At 48.4% G+C, this 26,103-nt stretch overlaps 1 protein-coding gene and 1 long non-coding RNA gene across 5 annotated transcripts in view; one reads left to right on the forward strand and one right to left on the reverse strand.

Moving 5' to 3' along the window:
• Slc12a8 (solute carrier family 12, member 8) overlaps window positions 1-26,103 on the reverse strand; it is a 149,675-nt gene that overhangs the window by 105,131 nt on the left and 18,441 nt on the right. For all 4 annotated transcript variants that reach the window (XM_006248423.5, XM_063270314.1, XM_039088051.2 and 1 more), the window contains 3 exons: window positions 23,937-24,083; window positions 18,134-18,325; window positions 10,723-10,954 (listed from right to left, as the gene is read on the reverse strand). In XM_006248423.5, coding sequence (XP_006248485.1) covers window positions 10,723-10,954; window positions 18,134-18,325; window positions 23,937-24,083 — 571 coding nt within the window. The remainder of the gene's footprint in view (window positions 1-10,722; window positions 10,955-18,133; window positions 18,326-23,936; window positions 24,084-26,103) is intronic.
• Window positions 24,042-25,719, forward strand: LOC134481081 (uncharacterized). The gene is made up of 2 exons (XR_010056300.1): window positions 24,042-24,247; window positions 25,379-25,719. It is a non-coding gene; the product is annotated as an uncharacterized LOC134481081 (long non-coding RNA).

Genomic DNA, 26,103 nt, shown 5'->3' on the forward strand with positions numbered 1-26,103 from the left:
AAGGTCTGACTGAACTTGCAACCGGTCTCCACCCAGGGCCGGGCCCTCTGTGAAGGCATTGTGAAACCCTTTGCCAGCAGAGCCTGTGCAGACAGAATACCTGAGAGCCACTGCCAAAACAGGAAGGTTGGCGCCTCTCTGGGGGGAGCCCGGAGAGGATCAGCCACCCAGGTCTGCAGACAAGGGGCCAAGGGTGACCGGGACCTTTCCCTAGGGCTCTCCACACTCTGACTCCTTCATTTGCTCACTGAACAGAGAGTCTCAAACCCTGCCCCAGGCCCTGGCCTGGTGCTGGGTGACACAGATGTGACAGACATCTATTGCCATCCCCCAGAGCATTCATGTTGTCATGACAAGCCACCTAAGGGACGATTCCAGCAACTGGGACTCCTCTGAAGCCCCACCACTTCAGTCCCACTGCGACGCCCCAGCAGTGTGCCTCAGATCACTGTCAAAGCAAACGAGGGTTATGGAGAGAGGGAGGCAAGGCAAGGGCATCTAGGCAGGCCCAACTTCATCCCTCCCTCAGCATCCATGAGCTTCCAGAGTCTGGCCCAGTGTCTGTAACAAGGGCTTGTCCTACAGGTCCTCTGTGGCTGGTGGCCTCTGCTCCAACATAAATGAATGAATACACTCTTCGAGTCTACACTTGATCTTAGCCAAGAGGCGGAAAAGCAATACTCCTCGTGTCTAAGTCGTCCACGATGCCTGCTTCCAAACCATCCAACACTGCCCATTTCCTTTGTCCACAGGTGTCAAGTCTTCCGCTAAGCACACTGACATATATATTTAGCAGTAAAATTTTTAGTATACCAAGAGGATTTAGGACAGCAATAGGAGTAATCTGGGCTAAGCCAAAAACTACCATATACCGGCTCCTTCCAAGGTCCCACCATAAAGACAGAAGGAAAGAAAACCAGAAAGGGAGGGAGCTGGGATGCAGATCAGGCACAGGGAGAGATAGCGGAGAAATAGAAAACAGGAAAATAATAATAACAACAGCAGCAGCAATGTCTTGCTGGCACACCCTTTAATCCCAGCACTCAGAAGCAGAGGCAGGCAGATCTCTCTGAGTTCAAAGCCAGCCTGATCTACAGAGTGTAAATCCAGACCCAGCTAGGGTTACACAGTGAGACCCTGTCTCAACAATAAAGATTATATGTCATTCCCCTTTTACCGCCGCCTCAAATCCTGCCGGTTTGCTGCCCAGACCCAGCTGCGCTCCTTGACTATTCTCAGCCGGCATACTTAGTCGGGAACGCTCGGGGAATGGCGGAAATGCTCACCCACGCTGAGGTGGGGCTGCCCTCGGCCCGCAACGCAGAGGACCACGGAGCCACCTGCCCCATCGCCCTGCTTTCCAGGGAGAAAGCAGCTGCTGGAGGACCCAGGGGTGAGAGGCAGGCTACATGGGGAGTGGCCCGGGGGGGGGGGTTGGGAGTGGGGCGTGGAGGGGGAGAGAGAGAGAGAGAGAGAGAGAGAGAGAGAGAGAGAGAGAGAGAGAGAGAGAGAGAGAGAGAGAGAGAGAGAGAGGCTTTGTGAGTACTTTGTGCGTCGAGTGGTTTGGAATGAAGATTGGCATCTTGCTCTCGGAGCACTCCAGGCCAGTGGGTTAGGGTGCGCTCTATCGCCAGGTCTCTGTGAGCCTGAGCACTGGGAGCCACGGTCTTTGTCCCACACTGCGCCTCACTGCCCATCTCTGAAGAAAGCAGTATGGAGGCCCATGTGAGCAGAGGACACTGGGCAGGGATTCCCGACCCCGAGCAGTTTGAAAATACAGATGGACAGTCTCCACCCAGAGGTTTAGCACTAAACCAGGGCTTAGGATTTTCCCCGCTTCCCTCAGGCTGGCACTGCTGGGGGCAGGCAGGGTTCAGGGCTGGAGTGAAAGTCAGGGCCCTCGTTGAAAGTGCTCTTTGCCTCTCTCTGCTGGACCAGCCGGGAGCTAGCTGCATGGAGTTCTCAGACACAACTTCCCCTCTCCAGGCTGCTGTTTTGGCATCCCTGAAATCACCCTGCCCGGGCCTGTCCAGTGTCACTTGAGAGTGTGTGTATGACAGTCCTTGCTGAATAAAATGTAAATACCGGCTCTGGAGAAGCAATCCACACACCGGAGTGGGCGTTTCCTCCTAGGACTGAGGAAGGGTAAAAGGGCTGATTGAGTGAGCTGCCCTGGGACAAGGTCTCCTGCCCAGAGGCCCCGAGAACATAGACTGCAACTCCACACAGAGGCCACGGAGGGCACTGCAAGGCCCTTCAGGCAGGCCTGCCCCACAGCCAGGAAACCACTTGGAGACAAAGCACGCAGAGTTGATGTCGACCACAAGGGGCAGGAGCTGGGCGGGAAGGTGATGTCACAGCGGTAACCTGGCCCCTGTTCCCATTCGAGGACTGAAGAGGGGAGCTAGAGATAGGGTGCAAGACAGGAGTCCCACAGTAAGGGCATGGAGTCCTCCCTCACGGTTGCCACAGACAAGCCAACTGCACTGCAGGGACAAAAAAGGCCATGCAGTCTGGCTACCTTTTACTTCGTGGGCTCTCTCCATACAAATATGTACTGCCTGTCTCCGTAAGCCAGTGCCTTCCTAGTCACCGTGTGGGCTGACTCCTACCTAGCTCGAGGAGCAGCCAGAATGTTCATGTTCACCGGGCTCTATGGGTTGGAGTTCATGCATGTTCTACAAACCTAGGCAAAAGTCATAGGGCAAAGGCCTTTGGCAGGAACCTAAGTCTGTTAACTCCCAGATTTTGCGCCTCTCTGCCGAACCAGCAAGGGACTGACCTCAGAGGCCTGGGTTCCTAGAAACTACTCCTCTCTCCAGACTGCGGCTTCTGCATCTTTGAGGTGAGAAGTATCCCTGCCCAGCATCTGTCACTGTGGTTTTGCTTCAGTGGACGTAGTGTCGGGCTTCTTTCTAAATAGTTACGTGCATAGATCAGTGCTGCCCATAATCTTGGTCAGAGGCTCACAATCGGTCAAAGTCGTAACTGACTACCCAGTTATCTATCAGCTCTAAACGGGACAGTTTACGCGAACTCCATCCCACCCTCAAGGCTCAGACACCATCTCAGATGAGGCAGAAAGAATGTGAGAACCCAGGTGTGGGAGGAGCGCTGTGGCCGCTGTCCTCTGGACACGCCATGGTCGATACACTCAGGAACCCACAGCAGCTATGGTCACCTGCAGAAGGCCAGGCCTACACAGTCAGGAGTCGACACTCAGTGGAAAGTAACAACCGGCGTCAGTGGGTTACCAAAGCAACAACGAAACCCAGAGCGGATGTGAGGGTGGAGCGAAGATGTGTTGGGGATGTTAGGGGAGAAGAAGGGGTGTTGGAGGTGGATATGACCAAGACATATTGCTTACACATGTGAAACTGTCAATGAAGAAAAGATAATTTTACTTTTAGAAGATGTATCACAACTTTTTAAAGTAAAAAAAATAAAATAAAGATAATAAACGGAGGGCCCGAGTTCATTTGATTTTAATTCGAGGTGGTGTGTGGACCATAGGAATTAGCAATATGGGAGCTGGGGTGGAGAAATCTAGGGAGGCAGATGAAGCAGGGCAGCAGCAATGATGAGGAAGACATCAAAGAGTGCTCACCAACAGCAGAGAACTGAGCCCGTGACCCCCTGCTCACAGCAGAGAACTGAGCCCTGTGCTCCCCTTCTCACCAACAGCAGAGAACTGAGCCCCGTGCTCCCCTTCTCACCAACAGCAGAGAACTGAGCCCCGTGCTCCCCTGACCATATGAGGACTAGGGAGAACAAGAAGAGATAGCAAAGGCATTATTTCACAGAATAAATGAGAAATGGCGATTTCAAATTGGTACACATGACCAATGTGCAAAAATAGAGTCCAGGGTCATGTTGAAACCCAGGCATGGCAAGATATGCCTTTAGTACCAGAAACTGGGAGGTGGAGGCAGGAGGATCATTAAGTTTCAGACGATCCTTGGCTATAGAATGAGTTCTTGGTCTGACTGGACTATAGTGAGACCCTGAAAAAAACAAAACAAAACAAAAATGAACTAACAAATGGGAATCAGAGTTGAGCAAATGTTCTGTGGAGATTAAGAGCTCAACAGAACCTCAGATAGAGCAGTTTCAGCAGAGAGCAGAGGCAGGCAAGCTCGCTGGAGTCTTTTCTAGCTCCCACACTGTGACTCTGCCCTCCACCAGCCAAACACAAGGCCCCAGCCTCACAGAGCAGCTTCTGCCGGCTGGATTCAGCATGAGACCAGCCTGTCCCGGGCCCTGCTGACTGACTCAGACACCATGTGTGCAATGCAGACTGTGAAGTGCGGCGTTTGTCACAGAAGCTTGGCAAATGCTTGCCAGGATAACCAAGGGATTATGTTCAGAGACTCGCAATTTCATTTTAAAGTGTAGAAGCTAGCGTTAAAATGTACCACATGTCACTCCATCTTCTAAAATATATTTTCTCTATATTTGCCTGACTTTCATGGCAGGAAGAGCATTTTGTATGACACTCGTCTTATATAAATGTGAATCTGAGCCCGCAGCAGGCATTTTAGGAGCTCTAGGACAAATGTTTGAGAGTGTCATGTCTAAACTGCCTGCTGTTCATCTTCGTGCAGTGTCACACTGTGTCGTAGGTGGTGGTGTGTGCTTTGGGAACACAGGACAGGATGTGGAGAAGGAAAGAGGATCCTTGCTGTCAGCCTACATGGGAAACAACCTGGTGGCGAGGGACAGAGGCGGTGAGGAAAGCCATGACAAAGAGAATATGACACACAGAGACATCTTGAGATGGAGGGATATAGCATGTGCCCACATGCACACACTCGCAGTTTAAAATTTAAAAAAAAAATTAAGTGACAAACATTTAAATCTCATATCCAGCTCTTAAAGCTATCAATTATCCCCAGGAATTGTTGACCCCCGGATCCTGGGGCTGCAAAAACCTGCAAATCCCACTCAATCCTGCTCTTTGCCACACACACCTGTGATGCAGCTTAATTTATAAAGTAGTCATGGGAAAAGGCTAAACAACAACAAAGCTGAATAATTGGGAACCTTATGACCTGTTTGTGACGGTCGGTGTGTTATTTCTCCAGTTTTCCATTTAATATTTCTTGGTGGTCACCTAAACTGCAAAAATTTCAATGTTTTTAAAGAAGGATTGCTACAGTCAGAATTTAAGGGTGAAAGAGAAGAGGAAGAAGAAGAAGAAGAAGAAGAAGAAGAAGAAGAAGAAGAAGAAGAAGAAGAAGAAGAAGAAGAAGAAGAAGAGGAAGAGGAAGAGGAAGAGGAAGAGGAAGAGGAAGAGGAAGAGGAAGAGGAAGAAGAGGAGGAGGAGGAGGAAGAAGAACAAGAACAAGAACAAGAAGAACAAGAACAAGAACAAGAACAAGAAGAAGAAGAAGAAGGAGGAGGAGACGAGGAGGAGGAGGGGGAGGAGAAGGAAGAAGAGAAGGAGGAGGAGGAGGAAGAGGAGGAAGAAAGCTGGTTGTGTGGATATGAGGGTATGTACCTACATACCTGTAGTTCCAGCTCGTTGAAGCAGGAGATCATGAAATCAAGGCCAGCCTGATAAAAGTCTCAGTTAAACACATACAAAATAGGAAAAATGTGAAGGTGGGAGGAAGAGACTATAAAAGAAACACCTGTAACCCCCAAATCGAAGGGGACAAGCTGACACATTTTGTTGCTGCTGCTGCTGTTCTTGTTATTATAGGTGAGATGGCTCAGTGGTTAAGACTGACTGCTCTCCCAGAGAGCCCAAGTTCGGTTCTCAGACCCCACATCACATGGTGGCTCACAACCATCTGTAACTCCAGCTCTAGGGGAACCTGTCGCTCTTTCCTGTATTCTATGGGCGCCCGCAGGCAGGCTCACAGATACACACATACACATAATTTACAGTTGTTTAATCTAACAGTGTTTGTTATGGGATTACAGAGCATTGTGGGTAGAGAGGAGACATTTAACACTTGGAGAAGAGCAGGTCCTCTCCTAAGTTAAGCGTGGGCATCACGACAGCACAAATACCTGATAACGTCGGGTGTGAGACAGTGAAGCAAACGTCTTCACAATTCTATTCCAAAGCACTTTCAGCTTAGGATTTTTATCCAATGTCGATCACAGCTGAAGGCAGAGAAGTGACATTTTCTGGGACCTACAGGATAGGGCCCAGGCTCTAGACAGAGAGATAGGGAGCTCCAGCACACCAGCTGGGACCCAAAACAGAGATCACCTCTCTAGGAAAAGCAAAGAGAGGCTCCCACAGGGGAGGGGGACAGCACCGGTGGCATCTGGAAGCTCTGTAGAACATTTTCTACACAGTGAGTGGCCACAGAAAATAAAGCAAATCAAAAGTGATGTTGCGTATTGGGGTGAATGGCACCCCCAAAGGTATGTTCTCACCCTAGATCTAAGACCCTGCAAATGTGATCTCACTTGGGAAAAGGGTCTTCACAGACGTCCCTAAGGATCTCCACATGAGATCAGTCCCGACTGTCAGGCTGGCTTTATTTGTAGAGATGAGGTTATTTTGTTAAAATATTGCATACATAGTACAAAGACAACAGGGCCTTGTGAGAGAGAGGCAGAGACTAGAGTGATCAGACACTCCTAAGGGACACCTGTGCTCCCGGAAGCTGGAGGAGGGCAAGGAAGGAGTCTCTTCCAAGAACTTACTGGGACAGTGACCCTGAGACACTTTTGATTCCAGACATCTGGCCTTGAAAACTATGTGAGGATAAATTTCTCTCATTTTTTCAGATCTGTGGTTGTAGCAATTGGTTAAGGAAGACTAGGGACCTGACACCTGGAGTACATTTAATTTCAGAAAAATATACAAGGAAATAGAGTATATAGTTTGGATCAAAATGGGTGTTTTATGCAGGTATTGCCCCTTTATATATATATTTTAAAAGGACAGATAACATCAGGGGAAAGCCTCAATATCTGTAGCAAGCATCCAGCATAAATAAAAACTAAGCCGACATTGCTCTGTGTTGGGCTCACTGCTAAGGTAGGTGAGCTTTAGGAACCATCAGGGGACAAGAGAACCCAGTGGGAAAGAACAGGAGACAGGTATAGACAATTCAAGGGAAAAGAAATAGAAGAAGCAATAAAAAACACAAACAGGGGCTGGGGATTTAGCTCAGTGGTAGAGCGCTTACCTAGGAAGCGCAAGGCCCTGGGTTTGGTCCCCAGCTCCGAAAAAAAGAACAACAACAACAAAAAAAAAAAAACCACAAACAAATTAACCTCAATGGTTTTAAAAAAATGGAAAGAGAAGGGATACACACTTTATAACATGGCAGAAATGTAAAAGATCACGCCTACCAATGTCCTCCGGGAGATAATAACTCATATCTACCGCTAGTGTGAATTCAGAACAATCTAATGGGAAAGCAGCGCGGCAGAACCCAGCGGAAGCAGACCCAGCCCCTCGCTCACACATCTGAACAGCTGTGTCTGTGAAGGTTCAGAACTGGGAAATCTGAAATACAGCAATAGGACTTTAAACTCCAAGTGCTTCTAGTCAGTAACAGGGGCTGTGATGCACGTATGTCTGTACACACATGTACACCACACACACATACACACACACACACACACACACACACACACACACACACATAGAGTGAATGAAAGAAAAGGCCATGCGTTTTACAGAGCATAAGGACAGCAGGATGCCCATGAGGTGCTTCAGATCAGGAGTGGGGACTGTAGCTAGGTCAGGGGGGATTTACCTGCATCTCTACAAAGAGCAGTCACGTGTGTCCAACATGAGCACACACACATATCCTCCTGGGCCATGGCAGAGGAAGAATGGCGCTAGGGAAGGGCAGGTTTACTTTTCCTCTTAGGTCAGGATTTAGGGGGTTCTTAAGACAACAGAGCTTTATGGGGTTGGGGATTTAGCTCAGTGGTAGAGTGCTTGCCTAGGAAGCGCAAGGCCCTGGGTTCGGTCCCCAGCTCCGAAAAAAAAAAGAACAAAAAACAAAAAAACAAAAACAAAAACAAAAAAAAAACAAAAACAAAAAAACAGAGCTTTCTTTCCCTGCTTGCTTTTCTTCCCTCTCCATTATCTGAGACAGGGCGTAGCATCATAGCTATGGCTGACCTTGAGCTCACGCCAATCCTCCTGCCTCAGCTTCCTGAGACTATAGGCATGTTTACCTTTAAAATACAAATAAGGGGGAACCATAGTATCTGTTAGATATAGATTTCTTGACTTTTTAAAAAAAATTTTAAATGTTAATTTTTTTGGTTCTTTTTTTTTTTTTTTTTTTTTTTTTTTTTGGAGCTGGGGACCGAACCCAGGGCCTTGAGCTTCCTAGGCAAGCGTTCTACCACTGAGCTAAATCCCCAACCCCCTGCCAGTCTTTTTGAACTGTCTTTTTCCCTTTAATAGTTGAAGTCATTCTGTTAAATCCATTGTAAAAGCTTATGGTCTGGTTTCAGTTTGGGTTTTTTAACTACAGAGAAAACAGTCCGCGTGACAAAAACCAATGATGCCCGTTGCCATGGGAACCATTGAAAATAAATTTCAGCTCGAACTACACCCTGCTAATGTATCGACCAGAAGGGAGGAGAAGCATTCGGAGTCCCTTAGAATAGCAGCCAAGAAAGTCTCCACCAGAGAGGGAGAACACATGAGTCTAGTGAAGTGTGAGGTGGCCAGAAGCACTGCCCTGTCAGTTAACTGTGGTCTCTTAGCAACCATGTCAGTGGAGGGGGGGACCGGGTAGCCTGATTTCTCCCTTCACAGACAGTTCAGCAGCCAAAGGCCTGTCTGTGTCCCTCAGCATGAGAGCCATGGCTGCAGGACGGTGCAAGGCCAGGAAAAGGCACCATGTCTCTCCAGCAGAGAAGCCCCAGAGAGCATGCTGCAGCACTTCAGGGTAATCACCGGGTCCTTGGCACTGGAGCGAGGCCTGAGGACCCCTTCTGTGTAAGAGTTGGCCCTTCTGGATGTCAGTGGGGAACATCAGAGGATGTGCCATTTCTGGCACTGGAACAATAATATCTGGAGAAATAGTGTGTGCCAACTCGACTCTAACCAGTCTACAGCCAACAGCATTTAACAGGCAAACTAAATGCAGGGGGTGCTGCAGAGGTGGCTCAGTGGTTAGGAGCACTTGCTGTTCTTCCAGAGGACCCGGGTTTGAATCCCAGCACCCATGTTAGGCAGTCCACAACCATCTATGACTCCAGACCTAGGGATCTGAAACCAGCAGGCACCTGTGACATAGACACAAATGGGCACACATACATTCGCATAAATAAAAGTAAAATCTAAAAGCATATTAAAAATTAAACTATAGTGGTGTGCACAGCTTGTCTGTCTGTTTATAGAGGCAAGACTAGGAGGAACACAGGCAGGGGAGAACACCTCAAAGGGAGAAAGCCGAGAGCAGACAAGCATGTTGTATGAAACAGGCCTCTTTCTACTCCAGGAAGAGCTTTGCTACAGCATTGTATCAGGCTTCAAACCCCAGCCCAGGCATGCATTAGCACAAACATAGCACTTTTCTCTGTCTGTACGTTAGGTAGCAGTGTTTCTATCTCAAAAGGTTCGGGCACGATCTATGTGAGGCGAGCGGTGGCAAATGCTGAACACAGAGCCCAAAATGGCAGGTACTTGGGCACAGTAACTATCACCCCACCAGCATCAGTCCCTGCCTGGGCTGAAGATTGTCCTAAGCATACTGTTGGTCCCCTCTTCCACTCTTTAAAGACCAATCTCTATTAAACACAGAGTTCCTGGAGAGAACAGTATCGGGCTTTTTCTATAGCATCCTGGGGACAGCTGTGTATGTTGACGACAAGCATAGTTGACCTTGATGCTAAAACAACACAAATCAGAAAGTGGCAAAGTGACAGACCTCCATGTCATTTAGAGACACAGGTTCTGGATTCATGCTGCTGGGACTCCATGAAGCTCAGGAAACCCTGGGTTAGATTAGACCAGTGGTTCCAACCTCCCTGATTTTGCGACCCTTTAACACAGCTCCTCATGCTGGGGGTAACCCCCAACCATAGCATTATTTTTGTTGCTACCTCATAACTATGATATCGCTGCCGTTATAAATTATAATATCTTATAATATCTTTATTTTACAAGACGAAGTCTCAGTATTTTGTTCACTATCTTCCTGCCTTGGCCTCACAAATATTTATAGGCAGATGCCACCATGTCCAAAAACATATATTTACATCAAGTTCTTAAAATAAAAGACCTGGGAGATAACCATGGTTATCGACGTCCATTTTCCTCTCTGTCCCTACATATTTTTTTTCTTGCTTGGTGTCATGAAGTTGGTCTCTGTCCATCTGCTTGTGCTTTTGATTGGCGGAAGTTGTGTTGTTTACATTTGTTTTAATGAAAAAAAAAAGAAACAGAATCATGGAAAATATATGAAGTAAAAGTGTGTGTGTGTGTGTGTGTGTCTCGTGTTTATGTGAGTGTGGGCGGTGTTGTTGTATGTGTATGTATTGTGTGTATCTATTTGTGTTTGTGTGTCTGTGGGTGGCCGTCTGTGTGTTCAGGTTATTTGTGTGTGTGTGGAGGGATTTCCGGGCTTCTGGACCCAGGGAGCTGCACCTGGATGGACCTGTTCACATGATTAGGACCAGCCCGCCCTCAGCGGAGGTACAGTGGTGGGAGAGGGAGGGTCCTCTGCAAACCACACCTATCCGGATCTACAAAGCATCTCCATCTGCACTCCAGGGGCTTACCTGGGTCCAGGTGGGTGAAAGAGCCCACCACAAAGTCCAGGGTTGAGACAGCCAGCAGGGACAGCAGCAGCAGCTGGAGGCGGATTATCCACTTGACGCCTGCCAGGTTGATGCCCAGCAAAGCCAGAAGCACCGCCACGGAGATTCCTCGAACAGCCCAGATGTTCCCGAGACCCAGCAGATCTGAGATGGACTCGGCAAAGCCAGTGAGGTACATGGCACCTGCAACACACTGCCGGGCCATCCCCGGTGGGAGGCCAGCAACAGAGAGGCGTCAGTCACAGACCTACCTGCTCACAGACACACATGTGCGGCAGCACCGTGTCTCTGACTGGGAGGCAGCACCAGGGCAAACCTGCTCTTCCACAGGGGAACCAGGCTCAGACCACATTTCACATCCACATCTTGATCGAGAGAGGAATGAGCTCTGGTTTGGGAGCTCAGTGGTAAACAGGGCATAATGATTATGGGATGTTGGATCAGGGGGCATTTGGTCTTCTCTGCCTGCATGACTCATGAACTAAATGTCCACAAGAAGTGTGCACACTGGGCTCAGTCCTCAAAAACACAGGAACGTACTCCCATGAACATCTAAACGCCATTACTTTTAACCAGAGTGTGTGAATGAGCATGTGTGTGTGTGAATGAGTGTGTGTGAGTGCACGTATGTGTGTGTAAATAAGTGTGTATATGCGTGTGAATGAGTATGTGTAGGTGAGTGTGTGTGTTTGTGTATATGAATGAGTGTGAATGAGTGAGAATGTGTGTGTGAATATGTGTGAATGAGTGTGTATGTATGTGTGTGAATAGATGTATATGTGTGTGTGCGCGCATGGCATGTGAATGGCTATGTGCATGTGATGTATGTGTGTGAATAAGTGTGTGTATGTGTGTGAATGAGTATGTGTAGGTGAGTGTGTGTGCTTGTGTATGTGTGTGTAAATAAGTGTGTGTGTATGTGTGTGTGGTGTATAAATGACTGTGCATGTGAATATACGTGTGTGAATAAGTGCGCATGTGTGTGAATGAGTATGTGTAGGTAAGTGTGTGTATGTGTGTGTTGAGTGTGTGTGTATGAGAGTGAGTGTGTGCGTGTATGTGTGTGAATGAGTGTGAGTATGTTGTGTGAATGACTGTGTGAGTGTGTATATGTATGTGTGCACGTCTACTTCTTTCTTGAAACAGGGTCTCTCAGTGGTCTAGAACTGACCAAGTATGCTAGGCTGACTGACCTACAGTAGCCCCACAGATCCTCTTATCTCTGCCTCTCTAGAGCATGCGATCATACCTTATTTGAACCAGGTCTGGGGATCAAACCCATGTTACTGGGTAAACTGTCTTCCCAACCTGTAAGTCTGGTGATTTGGTTTGGTTTGTATCCCTTGGTTTTGGTTCTTTAAGACAGGGTCTAACACTGTAGCCCAGGCTGACTCAGATCTTAATATATATCCCAAATTAGCTTCAAATTCATGGTAATCCTCCTGCCTCAGTCTTCTGATTGCTGGAATTATAGACATGAGCCAACTCTTGGCAGTATTTTTTTAATTATTTTTAATTATTTAGCCACCAAGCATGATGGTGCACACCTGTAATCCCAGTCCTGGGGACAGGGGATGGGGGCGGGGGTCAGAAGCAGGAGGCTTTACAGCCTGTGCATGAGCCCCATATAAGAAGTATATTCCCTTCCAGCTCAGAACTCGAAGCCTTAGCCTACATCCGGCTTGGGACAGCTGACACAGGGCGGGTCTGAACCCCAGGCCTTCCTGGAGCGAGCCAGCTGTCCTAAGGCATCCAGGCTGGGAAGTTGCTCTTCCTTGGGAAGCATCTGAGTTTCTGTAAACATTCCCAGAGCTCGTTATGGTTGAAAATCATCTTCATTACCTTCTGGAATTTAGAATTAAGGACTTTCCCGTTCTTTATCATTCTGAACATGGGAATGTCTGAAACTCCCTGCCGCATGAGGTGAGTTGGTCAGCATTTTAGAGAGAAGAGGCTGTGTTCTCAGGAGAGGACATCCAGCCCAGGGCGTTTGTTTTGAATGGATCAGGTGTCCAGGAGACCTGAGCAGAAGCTGGGTGCTCCTCCCCTCACTCCCTCTGTCAAGCTCAACTCCTACTCTAGGCTGCAGTAGGCAGCCCGGATGGACAGTGAACACTCTAAGCCTCTGTCTGGTCTTGCGAAACTTTCTGCTCCTCTACTATTGGTGTAGAGAATCCATCATGGAACATGTTAGCCATGACACACATTTTTACAAGACAACACTTCCATATCCAAGTAAGGAGCCCAAAGAGGCCCCTCAGAGGGACACGGGTGAGTGAATGGGGACATAGAAGGATTTCTAGCTGGCCTCTGGCCATGGTCTGGTCCCATAGGGTAAGGCAGGCCTAAGCAGGCCTCAGACCTGAGGCAGAGAGGTTTGCATAAAGGCATGAGTGTAGGAGTATGTAGGAGGTGTGTATAGGACATAGCAAGGGTTTTTTTTTTTTAAGTTTCTGTTGTTTCATGTAGGTTTTTTAAATTAATTTTATTAATTTTTATTTTATGTGGATGGGTACTTTGCTTGCATGTATGTCTGTGTACCACCTAGGTAAATGGTGCCCATGCAGGTCAAAAGAGGGAGGGAGTCAGATCCCCTGAGCAGGGTGTGGGTGCTAGGAATCAAATCAGGTCTTTTGGGAAAGCAGTTGATGTTTTTTCTTGACTGCTAAGCCATCTCTCCAGCCTACATGGCAAGACTTTAAAGTCATGATTCTAATCAGGCATTCAATTTTAGGCCTGTAATTCTAGCACATGAGAGGTTGAGGCAGGAGGCTCACCATGAGTTAAAGGTCAACCTAAGCTACAGACGGAAAAAAAAATGACATGAATTTATGTGGGTAAGGAAACAGGGATGACTCTGGGAAGAGTTGGGGTGTGTTTGAATATAATCAAAACACAATGAAGGAAATTCTCAAAGAACTAACAATAGTGGTTTAAAATATAGGGGCTGAAGATAGTTCAGTGGTTAATAGTATGTACTACACATTACAGAGGACTCAACAATTTATTAACTCCAGCTCTAAGAATCCAGCATCCTCTACTGACCTCCATGGGCCCTACTCTCATGTGCTCAATCCCTCACCAACACATGCACATGCACATAGTTAAACACAAAAAACACACAGGTATGATGGCCCACACCTTTAATCCCAGAACTCAGGAGATGGAGGCAAACACATCTTTGTAAGTTCAAGACCAGCATGGTCTACACAGTGAGTTCTAAGTCAGCCAGGGCTACGCAGTGAGACCCTATCTCTAAAGCAATGTTGGGTGTTTGATATGTGACATGAACTGAGAAAGAAGACTAAGGAGGTGGAAGGCCACAGGAAGGGAGATAGGGGAGGGGAGAACTGATAAAAACAAATTTCACAGGAGAACATCACAGTGAAAATCATATGGGGCTGGAGGGACGGCTCAAAAGCTAAGAGCGCTGGCTGTTCTTCTAGAGGTCCCAACACCCAAACCTGACTTTAACTCCAGCTCCAGGGCTACTGACATCTGAAAAAGACATACAACAGGCAAAACACCAGTGAACAAAAAATAAAAAACAAATTCTGTATTTATGAATTAAGAAAACCTAATAATATTTCACTATAAAGATTAAATGAAAGTTGTGGATAAATCTATCTTGATTCATCAAGAAGAGGGGTGAATTCAAATGAATTAAGTAAGAAATGAAAGACGTGTTACTATTGCCAGACTCGGAAATAAGGAGGAATACAGGGGAACAGTTAATTCATCCATACTCCACAGAGACGGGATAACTTGGATAATCATGGAGAAAGACACAACCAACATTACACAAAATCAGGACACTCCTGTGTTGGGAGAGAGTATGCTAATAATCAGAAAATTTAAACAAGTGCAGCCAAGAAACCTAGGACAAGATAGTGGTCATGATATGTTCTACTTAGCATTTATAGAGTTAACACTAACCCTTTATACACACTTCCAAAGACTAGAGGAGAGGGAAACACCCATCCCTACCAAGTAAGTCCTTACAGCAGTCTTAACGCCACACCAAAACCAGACAAAGGCATCTCACGGAAGCTACAGGCCAGCATCCCTGAGAAGTGTGTGGCAGCTTCCTCTCAGCAAAGTTGGAGCAGATGGAATCCAGAAACCAATGTAAGAACAACAGGCAAGAGCCTCCACCCAAAGGAGCTCAGACAGCCAAGGACCTACCAGCACTGGCTACAGGGACTGCTGACAGAGGTCCAGGCCCTGAACTTCTCAGCCATGGCCACCTATGCTGGGCAAACTTTGTGAAGACTCTTCCTTCCTTCCAGCCAGCCTAGCTGATGATAGCTGAGAGACAAAGCAACCTCTCCTCACTTGGGGTATTCAGCCCTTGTCCTCATCTGTCTGCTTAGAGAGTATGGAAAGTGAAGTTGTCTACATAACCAGCCTGCAGCCACTGTGGCCACAGAACAGAGCAGGAAAGCATCTCTCTACAACCCATAGGGTGACGAAGCAGGCTGGTGATAACTGCTAATGGCTGTCACAGGGGCAATGCATGTAGCAATCTCTTTTGGATCTTGTAAAATTTGCATTGTTTTCCCTCATGTGAAAATCCAGCTTCAAAAAGGCTCCAAATTTTAAAGTTGGTGCGGTTTATTGTTGGTGGGTGTTTGGTTTTGTTTTTGTTTTTTCCTATAGTGTGAGAGTTTTGTTTTGCTTCACTTTGGTCGGATTTGGTTTGGTTTGGTTGGGCTGGGGTTTGGGTTGGGCTGGATAAGGTTTGGTTGAGTTGGGCTGGGTTGGTTGGATTGGGCTGGGTTGGGTTTGGTTGGGTTTGGTTGGGCTGGGTTGGGTTGGGTTGAGTTGGACTGAGTTGGCTGGATTGGGCTGGGTTGGGTTGGGTTGGGTTGAGTTGGGCTGGGTTGGGTTGGGTTGAGTTGGGCTGAGTTGGCTGGATTGGGCTGGGTTGGGTTGGGTTGGGTTGAGTTGGGCTGGGTTGGGTTGGGTTGAGTTGGGCTGAGTTGGCTGGATTGGGCTGGGTTGGGTTTGGTTGGGTTTAGTTGGGCTGGGTTAGGTTGGTTAGGTTGGTTGGGTTGGTTGGGTTAGGCTTGGTTGGGTTGGGTTGGGTTGGGTTGAGTTGGGCTGGGTTAGTTGGATTGAGCTGAATTGGGTTTGGCTGGGTTGGGTTGGGCTGGGCTGGGCTGGGTTGTGTTGTGTTGGTTTGGTTTAGTTTGGTTGGGTTGGGTTAATTGGTTTGAGCTGGGGTGGGTTGGGTTGGGTTGGGTTGGGTTGAGTTGGGGTGGGTTGGGTTGAGTTGGGTTGAGTTGGGTTGGGTTGGGTTGGGTTGAGTTGGATTGGGTTGGGTTGAGTTGGGTTGTGTTGGGTTGTGTTGGGCTGGGTTTGGTTGGGTTGAGTTGGGTTAGGTTAGGTTGGGTTGGGTTGAATTGGGTTGGGTTAGGTTGTATTAGGTTTGGTTGGGTTGGGTTGGGTTGGGTTGGGTTGGGTTGGATTGGGTTGAGTTGGGTTGGTTTGGTTTGACTGTGTTGGGTTGGATTGGGTTAATTGGTTTGGGCTGGGCTGGGGTGGGTTGGGTTTGGCAGGGGTTTTCTGTTGTTTTGTGTTTTGTTTGGTGTGGTTTTCTTTTTTAGAGACAGGGTCTTACTATTATTTTGCCAGGCTGACCTAGTGGTCACAACCCTCCTGCTTTAACCTTCCAGATGCTAGGATGATAAGCATGGGCCACCACATCCACATGCAAAATCTGAAAATTGTGAGCCATGTTCAATACAATGCTCAAAAGTTTTGGATTTTTGGAGCATTATGGATGTTTGAGGTTTTTAATTATGGATGCTAACATAAACCATACTTGCAAATTTTTCTCCAGTAAAAATAACCGCCTTGCCAAGTAGTGGTGGCACACACCTTTAGTCCCAGTCCCAGCATTTGGAAGGCAGAGGTGGGAGGATCTCTGTGTTCAAGGCCAGGTCTGCAAAGTGAGTTCCAGGGCAGCCAGGGCTATAGACAAACTCTGTCTCAAAAACAAAACAAAACCAAACCAAATCGACTGCCTTTTCCAAGCAATTAGTGAGGTGCCTCCTATGTACCTGTCCTACACAGACACACACCCACAGACATACACACACACTCATGCACACATACACACACACTCATACACACACACTCATGCACACACATACACAGACAAACACACTCACACACACAGACATACACACACTCTCACACACTCACACACTCATGCACACACACTCACACATTCATGCACACCCTCACACAAGCACACATCATATGCATACACACCCATACTCACACACACTCTCACACATGAACACACACAGACATACACACACTTTCACACACTCACACACTCATGCACACACACACACTCATGCACATCCTTACACAAGTACACACACTCATATATACCCATATTCATACTCATGCACACCCTCACACATGCACACACTCATGCACTCACACTCCTACACTCATACACCCTCACACAAGCACACACACTCACCCACCCTCACACACTCATGCAAATCCTCACACAAGCACACACACTGCACACTCACATACACACTCATACATTCACCACCCACTCATAGACACACGCTCACACACTCATGCACACATTCATCACTCATGCACACACCCCCACACTCACATACTCACACATACCCTCACCCACAATGCACACAAACACACACACTCATACATACACATTCCTCACACACTCATGCCCTAAGCTCTGTGCTGTTAGGGAATATGATGTATTTATGCCAATACTGTGCCTCTGCTACCTGCCTAAATGAAAAGCAACGAAGCCCTTTTTTATTCTTTTTAATTGTTTTTCAACCACCCACCGTCCTTTGTTTTCCCATAAAACCCTTTTTGGTCCAAGCCACACTTACAAAAGCTACTTCTTAATACTCGTGTGTTGTCTTCCCAGCATCAAATCCCATCCCTGGGTTTCAGCTAAATAAACTTAAGATGAGCCTTGGAATTACTCCTCGACTGCTGGTTTTCTTCCTGGCTTTGTCCACCACAGTGTGGCCTTCTCATTGGATTGTGCCCCAGTCTAAGTATCCACCCAGGAGCCTGTGGCCTGCTTAAGGCCACTCAAGCCATCAGACCTGCCAGAGCCTCACCTCCAAGAAAGGTTGTCAGACCCTGGCCCTGCGCACCCTCGGAAGTCATGAGGCAGATGTAGGAGGAGACAGGAGCTCTGGAGTTCAGGATTGGTGGTGTGAGCTTCCCCTCAGAGCCCAGTGTGGTCCTTTGTCAAGTGGGGCCCTTGTTTTCACCCTTGCGACCCCCAGGTCAAATGAGAAAAGGAAAAGAGACAACGTGAAATGAACAGGTAAGAAATCGGTTCATGCTACAGTCTTACCTGTCCAAATACATACAGCAGCCCTACAGTGCCTCCCATCTGTCCACCAAGCACGGAGGAGATCATGGAGTAGACGCCGCCACTGCCCATCCAGCCATGCTCTGCGACGCCAATGCCAGACAGCACGGTGATGAGGGCCACGAGGATGACAAAGGACACAAGGAGCAAGCCCAGGAGTACACCCGTGTTTCCCTGCAGCAGAAGGGGGAGGGGCGTCAGAGTTAGGAAAACCTAGCTGTTCCCGATGGAAGCCCTGAGCTCCACCCACTAGGTGATCCACAGGGCAGAGGGGCGCCATGAGGAATGATGGGAAAAGAAGCGTACGGTACCAGGAGAGCTAAGGCCCACAGGATGCTTCAGGTGTAAAGTCCACTCTTCAAACTCTTACGACTTCATACCACATGTCGATAAAGCAAAGGCGACTCAAGAGAGGCCCTAGCGGGGCCGAGGGAAGAGCTGGCTCAGCCGTTAAGAGCACTTGCTGCTCTTGCAGGAGATCAGGGTACCGTTCCCAGCACCCACGTGGTGGCTCACAACCACCTCTAATTCCAGTTCCAGGGGATCCAGGGGACTTGATGCCCTCTCCTGACCCCTCAGGCACCAGGCACACGTGTGGTATCCATATATGTAGGTAAACACTCCTTACACACGAAAGTAAAATTAAAAAAGAGAGATTCACCAGGAGCTTGCAAATCTACCATGCAGGTAACCCCTCTCTCTCTCTCTCTCTCTCTCTCTCTCTCTCTCTCTCTCTCTCTCTGTCTGTCTGTCTGTCTGTCTCTGCAGTCCTCTTACCCACACGGTCCCCTGCCTAGACAGTCCTTTCAACTTATTCTACTGGCTTGCCAGGTTAACTCCAAGGCAGCCTTGAACAATCAGTCTTCAGGATCTGTCCCTCTGGTGGCTGGCACTGGTGCCCTTCCTCTGAGCCCTGCAGACCTCACAACCGAGTGTTTATTTATCCCAGTACTTGCTAAGTCTCTATTTACAGAGTCTCTTCCCAGGTCAACCCCAATCTCTGAGCGTGAGCCGTGAGAGTGGGACACTTTTTCTCATGCCCCCTTCGTGCTCACTGGGCTTAGCATCTCCATGAACTTAGTAGTCCTCACCTAATACTTGCCGATCAAATAAGTCCACATTCCCAGACATCTGTGTTGGTCGACATGTTCACACATCTCAACGTGAAAAGAGAAAGAAGGGGAAAGGGCACAGTGTTAAGCCATTTGTAATACTCTCTCACTGCATGCTTTTTAAGAGCATGGGCAATGGAGATTCCTGAAGGGGAGACCCCCAGAGATGTGCTAGGTGTGGGAGAGAGAGAGCGATGAGAGGGCAGAGGGTTCCCTGCAAGTGAGGGGTGCTTGGGCTGCATTGCTGGTCTGCGATGGGGAGCCAGAGCCCAGGAAAGTCGTGTTCTCCCTGCCCCCAGCCCCAGCGTTTTGCTACCCTGCTCTTACTAATCTCCGAGGCTTTTTATTCACACCCACGAGGATATTTGCACTTTTGCTCTTTTATTGGCTGTAGATCTTAAATGGGCCAGTTCTGGTTTTTCTCTTCCCTGCAGACTCCCTCTTCTGCTACAACACTGCCACATAGTAGGCCCAGAAGAAAGGCCCTCTATCCCCTGTCCCCTCTGAGGCCACTGGGAGAGTCAGCCCAGAGACACACTGTTCAGCTGACATCGGAGTGACCTGCAAGTGAGACCTGGCCAGCCAGAAGTACCCAGGCAGCATAGGCCCTTCAAGGACTCCCTCTCCCACAGGTTTTTAATCTTAAAGTAGTACAGGTATCTTTGTTAACTATGTTGAACGCCTCCAGGGAATAAAACCAAACAGGAATGAAATGTAGAACTGTAGCTCACCCATAAATCACTTGTCCAGCACTAAGCCTGGGTCCAAGTCTAGAATGCAAAACCAACGAAGAAAACCAAAACCAAACAAACAACAACAAAAACCAAAGCCAGAGGAGGTGCAGGGGCCGAGGCAAGGCATAGCAAACAGATGCAACAGTGCCATGTTAGCCACCGCCAGCCACACAAATCTGTGACAAAAAAGAAAGGCCTCTGCACATGAGACCTGGTGTGGAGACTGGAGCAAGGGTACAGTCCCTTAGGGGACATCTGTCTGCAGAGGGCTCTGCATGCCAACTGTGTGCAGTGTGAGCAGACACGGAGACTCCTCAGCTATGCCTTCTGCTACTTCCCAGCCCTGGCCTGTCTCCTCGTCTATAAAACAGGTGATACGTGTCTCACAGCTGCCAGGAAATACTAAATTTTAGAGAATTAAACACATTCACGGCACTTCGAACGCCACCTGTCACACAGGGCTTAATAAGCCAACTTGTTACATGTTACTAGTGATAAATGTTACACTATTATTATTACTTATTACACAGCTCATAAAGACTGTGCCTCCCAGGGAGGGACGGACTGGGGAGGAAAAGGGGATGGGGGTGTGTGTTTGGGGGGGGGAGATCTGGTATGGGTGGGGGGAGGACTGAAGCCCTGAGGGCCAACAGAAGGAATGATCGGGAGGACCCTCCAGAATGTACCAGAGACCTGGGAGGTGAGAAACTCTCAGGACTCAGAGGGAGGGACCTTAGATGAAAGGCCCTACAGTGGGCAGAGGGAACTTGTAGAGCCCACCTCAGCAGAAAGACAGGGCATCAAATGAGGGACGGGGTTGCTATCCCACAGTCAAAACTCTGACCCACAATTCTTCCTGTCTGAAAGAACTGTAGGCATGGAAATGGAGAGGAGCCTGAGGAAAAGAAGGTCCAGTGACAGGCCCAAAGGGATCCAGCTCAAGGGGAGGCCCCAAGACCTGACACCATTACTGAGGCTATGGTTCTCTCACAAAAAGGGACCCATCATGACTGTCCTCGGAAAGACTCAACAAGCAGCCGAAAGAGTCAGATGCTAGCCAATGGACAGAAGCTGCTGACCCTGTGGTTGAATTAGGGAAAAGCTGGAGGAAGCTGAGAAGGAGGGCAGCCCTGTAAGAGGACCAACAGTCTCAATGAACTTGGACCCCTGAGACCTCTCAAGCAATGATGGATCAGCAACCAGGCAGCATCCACCAGCTGAGATGAGGCCTCCAACACACATACAGCAGAGGACTCTTGGGTCTGGATTCAGTCAGAAAAGATGCTCCTAACCCTCAAGAGAATGGAGACCCCAGGAAGTTTAGAGGTCTGGTGGGGTGGGGACACCCTAGTGGAGATGGGGAGTGAGGGGGAAGAGGTATGGGATGTGGAACAGTAGGAGGGTGGGCCAGGAGGGGAATAAAGTATCGAGTGTGTAAAAATTAAAAAAAAAAAAAGTAGAAGAAAAGATGGTGCCTCTGAATCTGCTCAAAGCCTAGACCGGTTCATAAAGACCACTGTGAGCTCCCTGTGGAAAGGGAATGCCAACAGCCATGTGGCCACGAGGGGACATGTGCAAAGCTGCTGATAGATGGCAAAGGACGCTGCTGAACTCCTGGGCATAGTGACCTGCTAGGTGGCATTGGTGAGACCAAGGGTAGAGAAGGCTTCAAGAATAACCAAAGTGCCCATGAAGCTCCCTCCACTCCACCCATGGCACAGCCCTAGCCCCCCAGGATGCTGGTGTCCCCAGGATGCATGCCCTTGAGCATGACGTCTGAGTGTTCTAACTACGGACTCTGCTAATATTACACTCCCGATGAAATACTACAGAACATATTCTTCTTTTGTTCATACTTGAAGGCTGCCTGCATGTGAATATAAATATCCCATTCCAAGAGCAACCTTGGGTCTTCAGAAGGGAAAGAAAACCGCTCCTTTAACAGTGAATAAACTACGACTCCAAGTTCTTTTAGAGTTAATATTGCCTACTCAAGAAATGCTTGTGTCGGTTTTAATTTCATAGGACTCCCTGGATGTTCCGTCTCGTTCCTGGCATTTCATATTTGTCTTTTTTCTTTTCATGTTCAAATATTCAGGTGATTCCAATGGCAGAGATAAAAGCCAGATGTTATTTTAGGGCAAAAGGACAGACAAGCCCAAGATGGCGCTCAATGCTAGCCTTGCTCCTGTGTGGTCTCTGTGAAGTAACTCACTAGGTAAAAAAAAAATTTGTCGGTCCAAATGATCACATTAGATGGGATTTACATAACAGTTTTTGACTAAACATACAGAGAGTTTCCATTTAGACTGTGTTTTATCATGTACCGACCTGCTTTTAATGTACCACAGAAGTGCTGGGACATCATCTCTGAGACTAGGATGTTGAAGAGGTGGTAGCCGCCGAGGAGAGGAGCTCTCTCTTACTCTATCTGTGGTCTTAGTGAAAGTCTGCAGCCTCAGAAAGAGACAGTCCCACAGGGAACCACGTGATGTGGCCAAGGCCTGCCAAGTGGTATTTAAGTGAGCCAGGAGATCCTTCACGTGGGCCAAGAGGCCTAACCCACAACTGTGGCCTCACTGGGACCTTGAACACATGGGCCTCAGAACATGCATGCCCTGCTGTAAATTGTTAGTGTTGGCACAGTCGATCACACAACAATCATGCCTTCATTTGGGGGAGGGAACTAATTTTAGATTTTCTTTCTTTGTTTTTCAAGACAGAGTTTTACTGTGTAGCCCTGGCTGGCCTGGAACTCACTCTGTAGTCCAGGCTGGCCTTCAAATCAGAGGTCCAGCCTCCCAAGTGCTGGGATCAAAGATGTGTGTCACGGACACTGGCTAGATAGCCATTCTTAAACATCAAATAAATAATTAACATAGAGCTCTCTTTTTCCTTCTACAATTCCTGAACGCAACAGAGTCCAGAGATCCAGGACTGACATCAATAACTTCACAATAAAACAACAAAAATATCAAAACCTGAGGCTTCCAAGGAGGACATTCTGCATTTAGACCGCAGCAGAAACGCCTGCTAGTGTCTCAACTTCACTCAAGTCTTACCCGATGATGCATCCGATGTGCATGTCTCTTGTCTCCTACAGCATTGGCTACTCGTGAACAATATGCCTCCCCTCCCCAACGGCTCTCTCCCTTCATCTATCCAACCCAATCCAGCCTTCAAGCCTCTTGCAACACCTCATGCAAGCAACTGCAGGACTCCACTCCTGAGGTCTCTCACCATGAGAGATCTCATCGTAGAGGAACAAGGGCTGGTGTTTAACAACCCCATGGACAGCATCGGCGTCTGCACACAGTAGGCATTTGCTGGTGTTTAATTTTCACTGGGTGGTCTTGCGTTCTGCTCAGCCTGTTCGCTCTATTGAAGCTCACTGTGTGAGAAAGCGCAGTAGGAGAGGTCTCAGAGCCCTGCTCTAACTAGGGTGCTTCTGCCTGAGGAGTAAAAGAGAGACCCGTTGCTCCCTGTGCTAAAGACAAGCTAACCATCAGGATCTAGTACAAGAGCAGTGAATCCAGAGAGGCAGGAGCTTGTATCTCTAACCATGCAGCCCTGTGAGCAGGGCCAGGAGCAGTGTGGGAGAGAGCAACATGGGGACTTGGTGCTTCAGAGGGGTACAAAGTGAGATGACACACCGGGAAATCCAGAAGGGTCACAGACTAGAGTAGAAATCACCATCTGCCTGATCCTTGCCCTAACTCTAGTCACACCCACAATAAGCCCTGACCCCATAGAGTCAGATCCATCCCGAGGCTCTCACTGGGAATCTCTGAGGCCCAAGCTCCCCATATGTATTCCCACTCTAAAAGCAATCCCAAGTCTGCCCTGTGATTCCTGCATTGTTTTAGAATCTGTGCTTCAGGAATCTAATCCCTGAACTGTAGACTCCAAGAAGCCACCAGAAGCTCCAGGGTCACTCACCACCAGCCAGCCGGTCCTCAAGAAAAGGACAACCCCGAAAATGTTGATCATGCAGGATGTGAACACACCATCCCAGGTCCCAAATAGTACTGGCTCCCACATGAACAGCTGGATCTTCCACCAGGGCTGGGACCGGGCCAGGGCGCCCTGCGAAGAACATCATGACGTCAGATGAGCAGCCAATAGAAAGAGGGAGGAGACGGACGAGGATCCGGAAAAGAGAGGAGACTGAACTTAGAAACAAAACAACAACAAACCAAAAAAACAAAGACAAGAACCTCTCCCCTGGGACTGGGAAGATGGTTCAGCTGGTAAGAGTATTAGCTTTGCGATCACGAGGACTGAGGTCAAATCTCCAGGACTCGGGGAAAGGGGAAAGCTGTATGTGGTTGCACACCGGAAACCCCAGTTTTGTGGGTCAGAGACAGGGAGGTGCCAGAACTCACTGGCTAGCTAGCAAAGCAAGAACAATTTCAGCTCGGTGAGAGACTCTTGTCTTTGGTGCTCCCCCTACACACACACACACACACACACACACACACACACACACACACCCCTGGAGTGGAGGAATGACTCTATAAAGGGATCCCTATTTTCTCTTAGTAGTAGCGCTTGTTGCATCCATATGTAGCTAACTGTTCACCGAACACAGCCCCTTTGCAGGTGAGATCATGTGACCGGGAGGGAGAGCGGTAGAAGCAATAGCAGGTTTTGCCTTGGTAGGTTGCCATCTCCAGCCCCAGCCTCACCCCGAACACCACCCCCCACTCCACCCCACTCCCCACCCCACCCCCACGCCAGCTCAGGCTGTATCACTGACTCCCAGCCATGCGCACTCCCTTCAGTCTTCCAGAGGAGGGCAGCTCCTGGCATTCGCTCCTTCTGATGACTGGACACTTCTCGTTTCTTCGACCTTTCCCACACCTCTATCCCAAGATTCTTCTGTTTAAAAGACCCAAGTCATTTGTTTCTCGGCCTGAACCCTGCCATGGTGCCTCCTACACCTCCTTTCTTTCCAAGGTCCCAGGGTCTTAAAGTATGCCTTATCTCAGAATCAAAGCTAGACCGTTGGTTCAGTGGGTTTTCCCCTCCTTTTTCTAATTTAAGAATAAGCAGTAGCATTTCTGAACTCCATGCTAGCTAGTTTCTATGTCAACCTGGCATGAGCAAGAGTCATTTGGGAAGAGGGAACCTCCACTGAGAAAATCCCCACCCCCACCCCCCCACCCCGGTCAGATCAACTTATAGGCAAGCATATGGGAGTTTTCTTGAGTGTTTGAATGCTTGGCCCATAGGGAGTGGCACTATTAGGAGGTGTGGCCTTGTTGGGGTGGGTGTGGCCTTGTTGGAGGAAGTGTGTCCCTGTGGGGTGGGTTTGGAGATCTCCAATGCTTAAGCTCCGCCCAGTGTGACATCCATTTATTCCCTTCTGCTGCCCTCAGATCAAGATGCAGAACTCTCACCTCCTTCTCCAGCACCATGTCTGCCTGAGTACTGTTGTGCTTTCCCACCATGATGATAATGGACTGAACCTCTGAACCTGTAAGCCAGCCCTAATTACATGTTGTCCTTCATAAGAGTTGCCTTGGTCGGGGCTGGGGATTTAGCTCAGTGGTAGAGCGCTTACCTAGGAAGCGCAAGGCCCTGGGTTCGGTCCCCAGCTCCGAAAAAAAAAGAGTTGCCTTGGTCATGGTGTCTGTTCACAGCAGTAAAACCCTAACTAAGACAGACTGTAATGTGGAGCCCTGAGATGAAATAAACTGTCTCCTCCCCCAAATTCTTTCAGTCATAGTGTTTTATCACAGCGACAGAAACCTAAGGCAAGCCTTTGCTAAAATGACTAAGGGCTTGTGGTATATTTGAACAATGCAACAAAGTCAGTTGCCACTCATACTGGGAATTGCTTTTGCACAGGCTGAATAAATTAATCTAATTTTGGGCATCAGCATAGTCCCTGATACCCTGAAACCATGTGGCAATGATTAAGGGTCCTCAGCCGAACAGGAGAGAGGAAGGTCTTAACTGAGTCCAGTGTAGCGTCTGCAAGCAGGCGAGCACATGTGGCTGGAGCAGGCTTTGGAAGCTGCTTTTGGTCAACTGTGTTGAGTCCTCACCTGGGCCCAGAAGGCAAGAGAGCCTGGCGTTTCTGCCTTCACCTGAGTCTGGC

This window comes from Rattus norvegicus, chromosome 11, assembly GCF_036323735.1.
Source record: "Rattus norvegicus strain BN/NHsdMcwi chromosome 11, GRCr8, whole genome shotgun sequence".
Taxonomy (NCBI): Eukaryota; Metazoa; Chordata; class Mammalia; order Rodentia; family Muridae; genus Rattus; species Rattus norvegicus.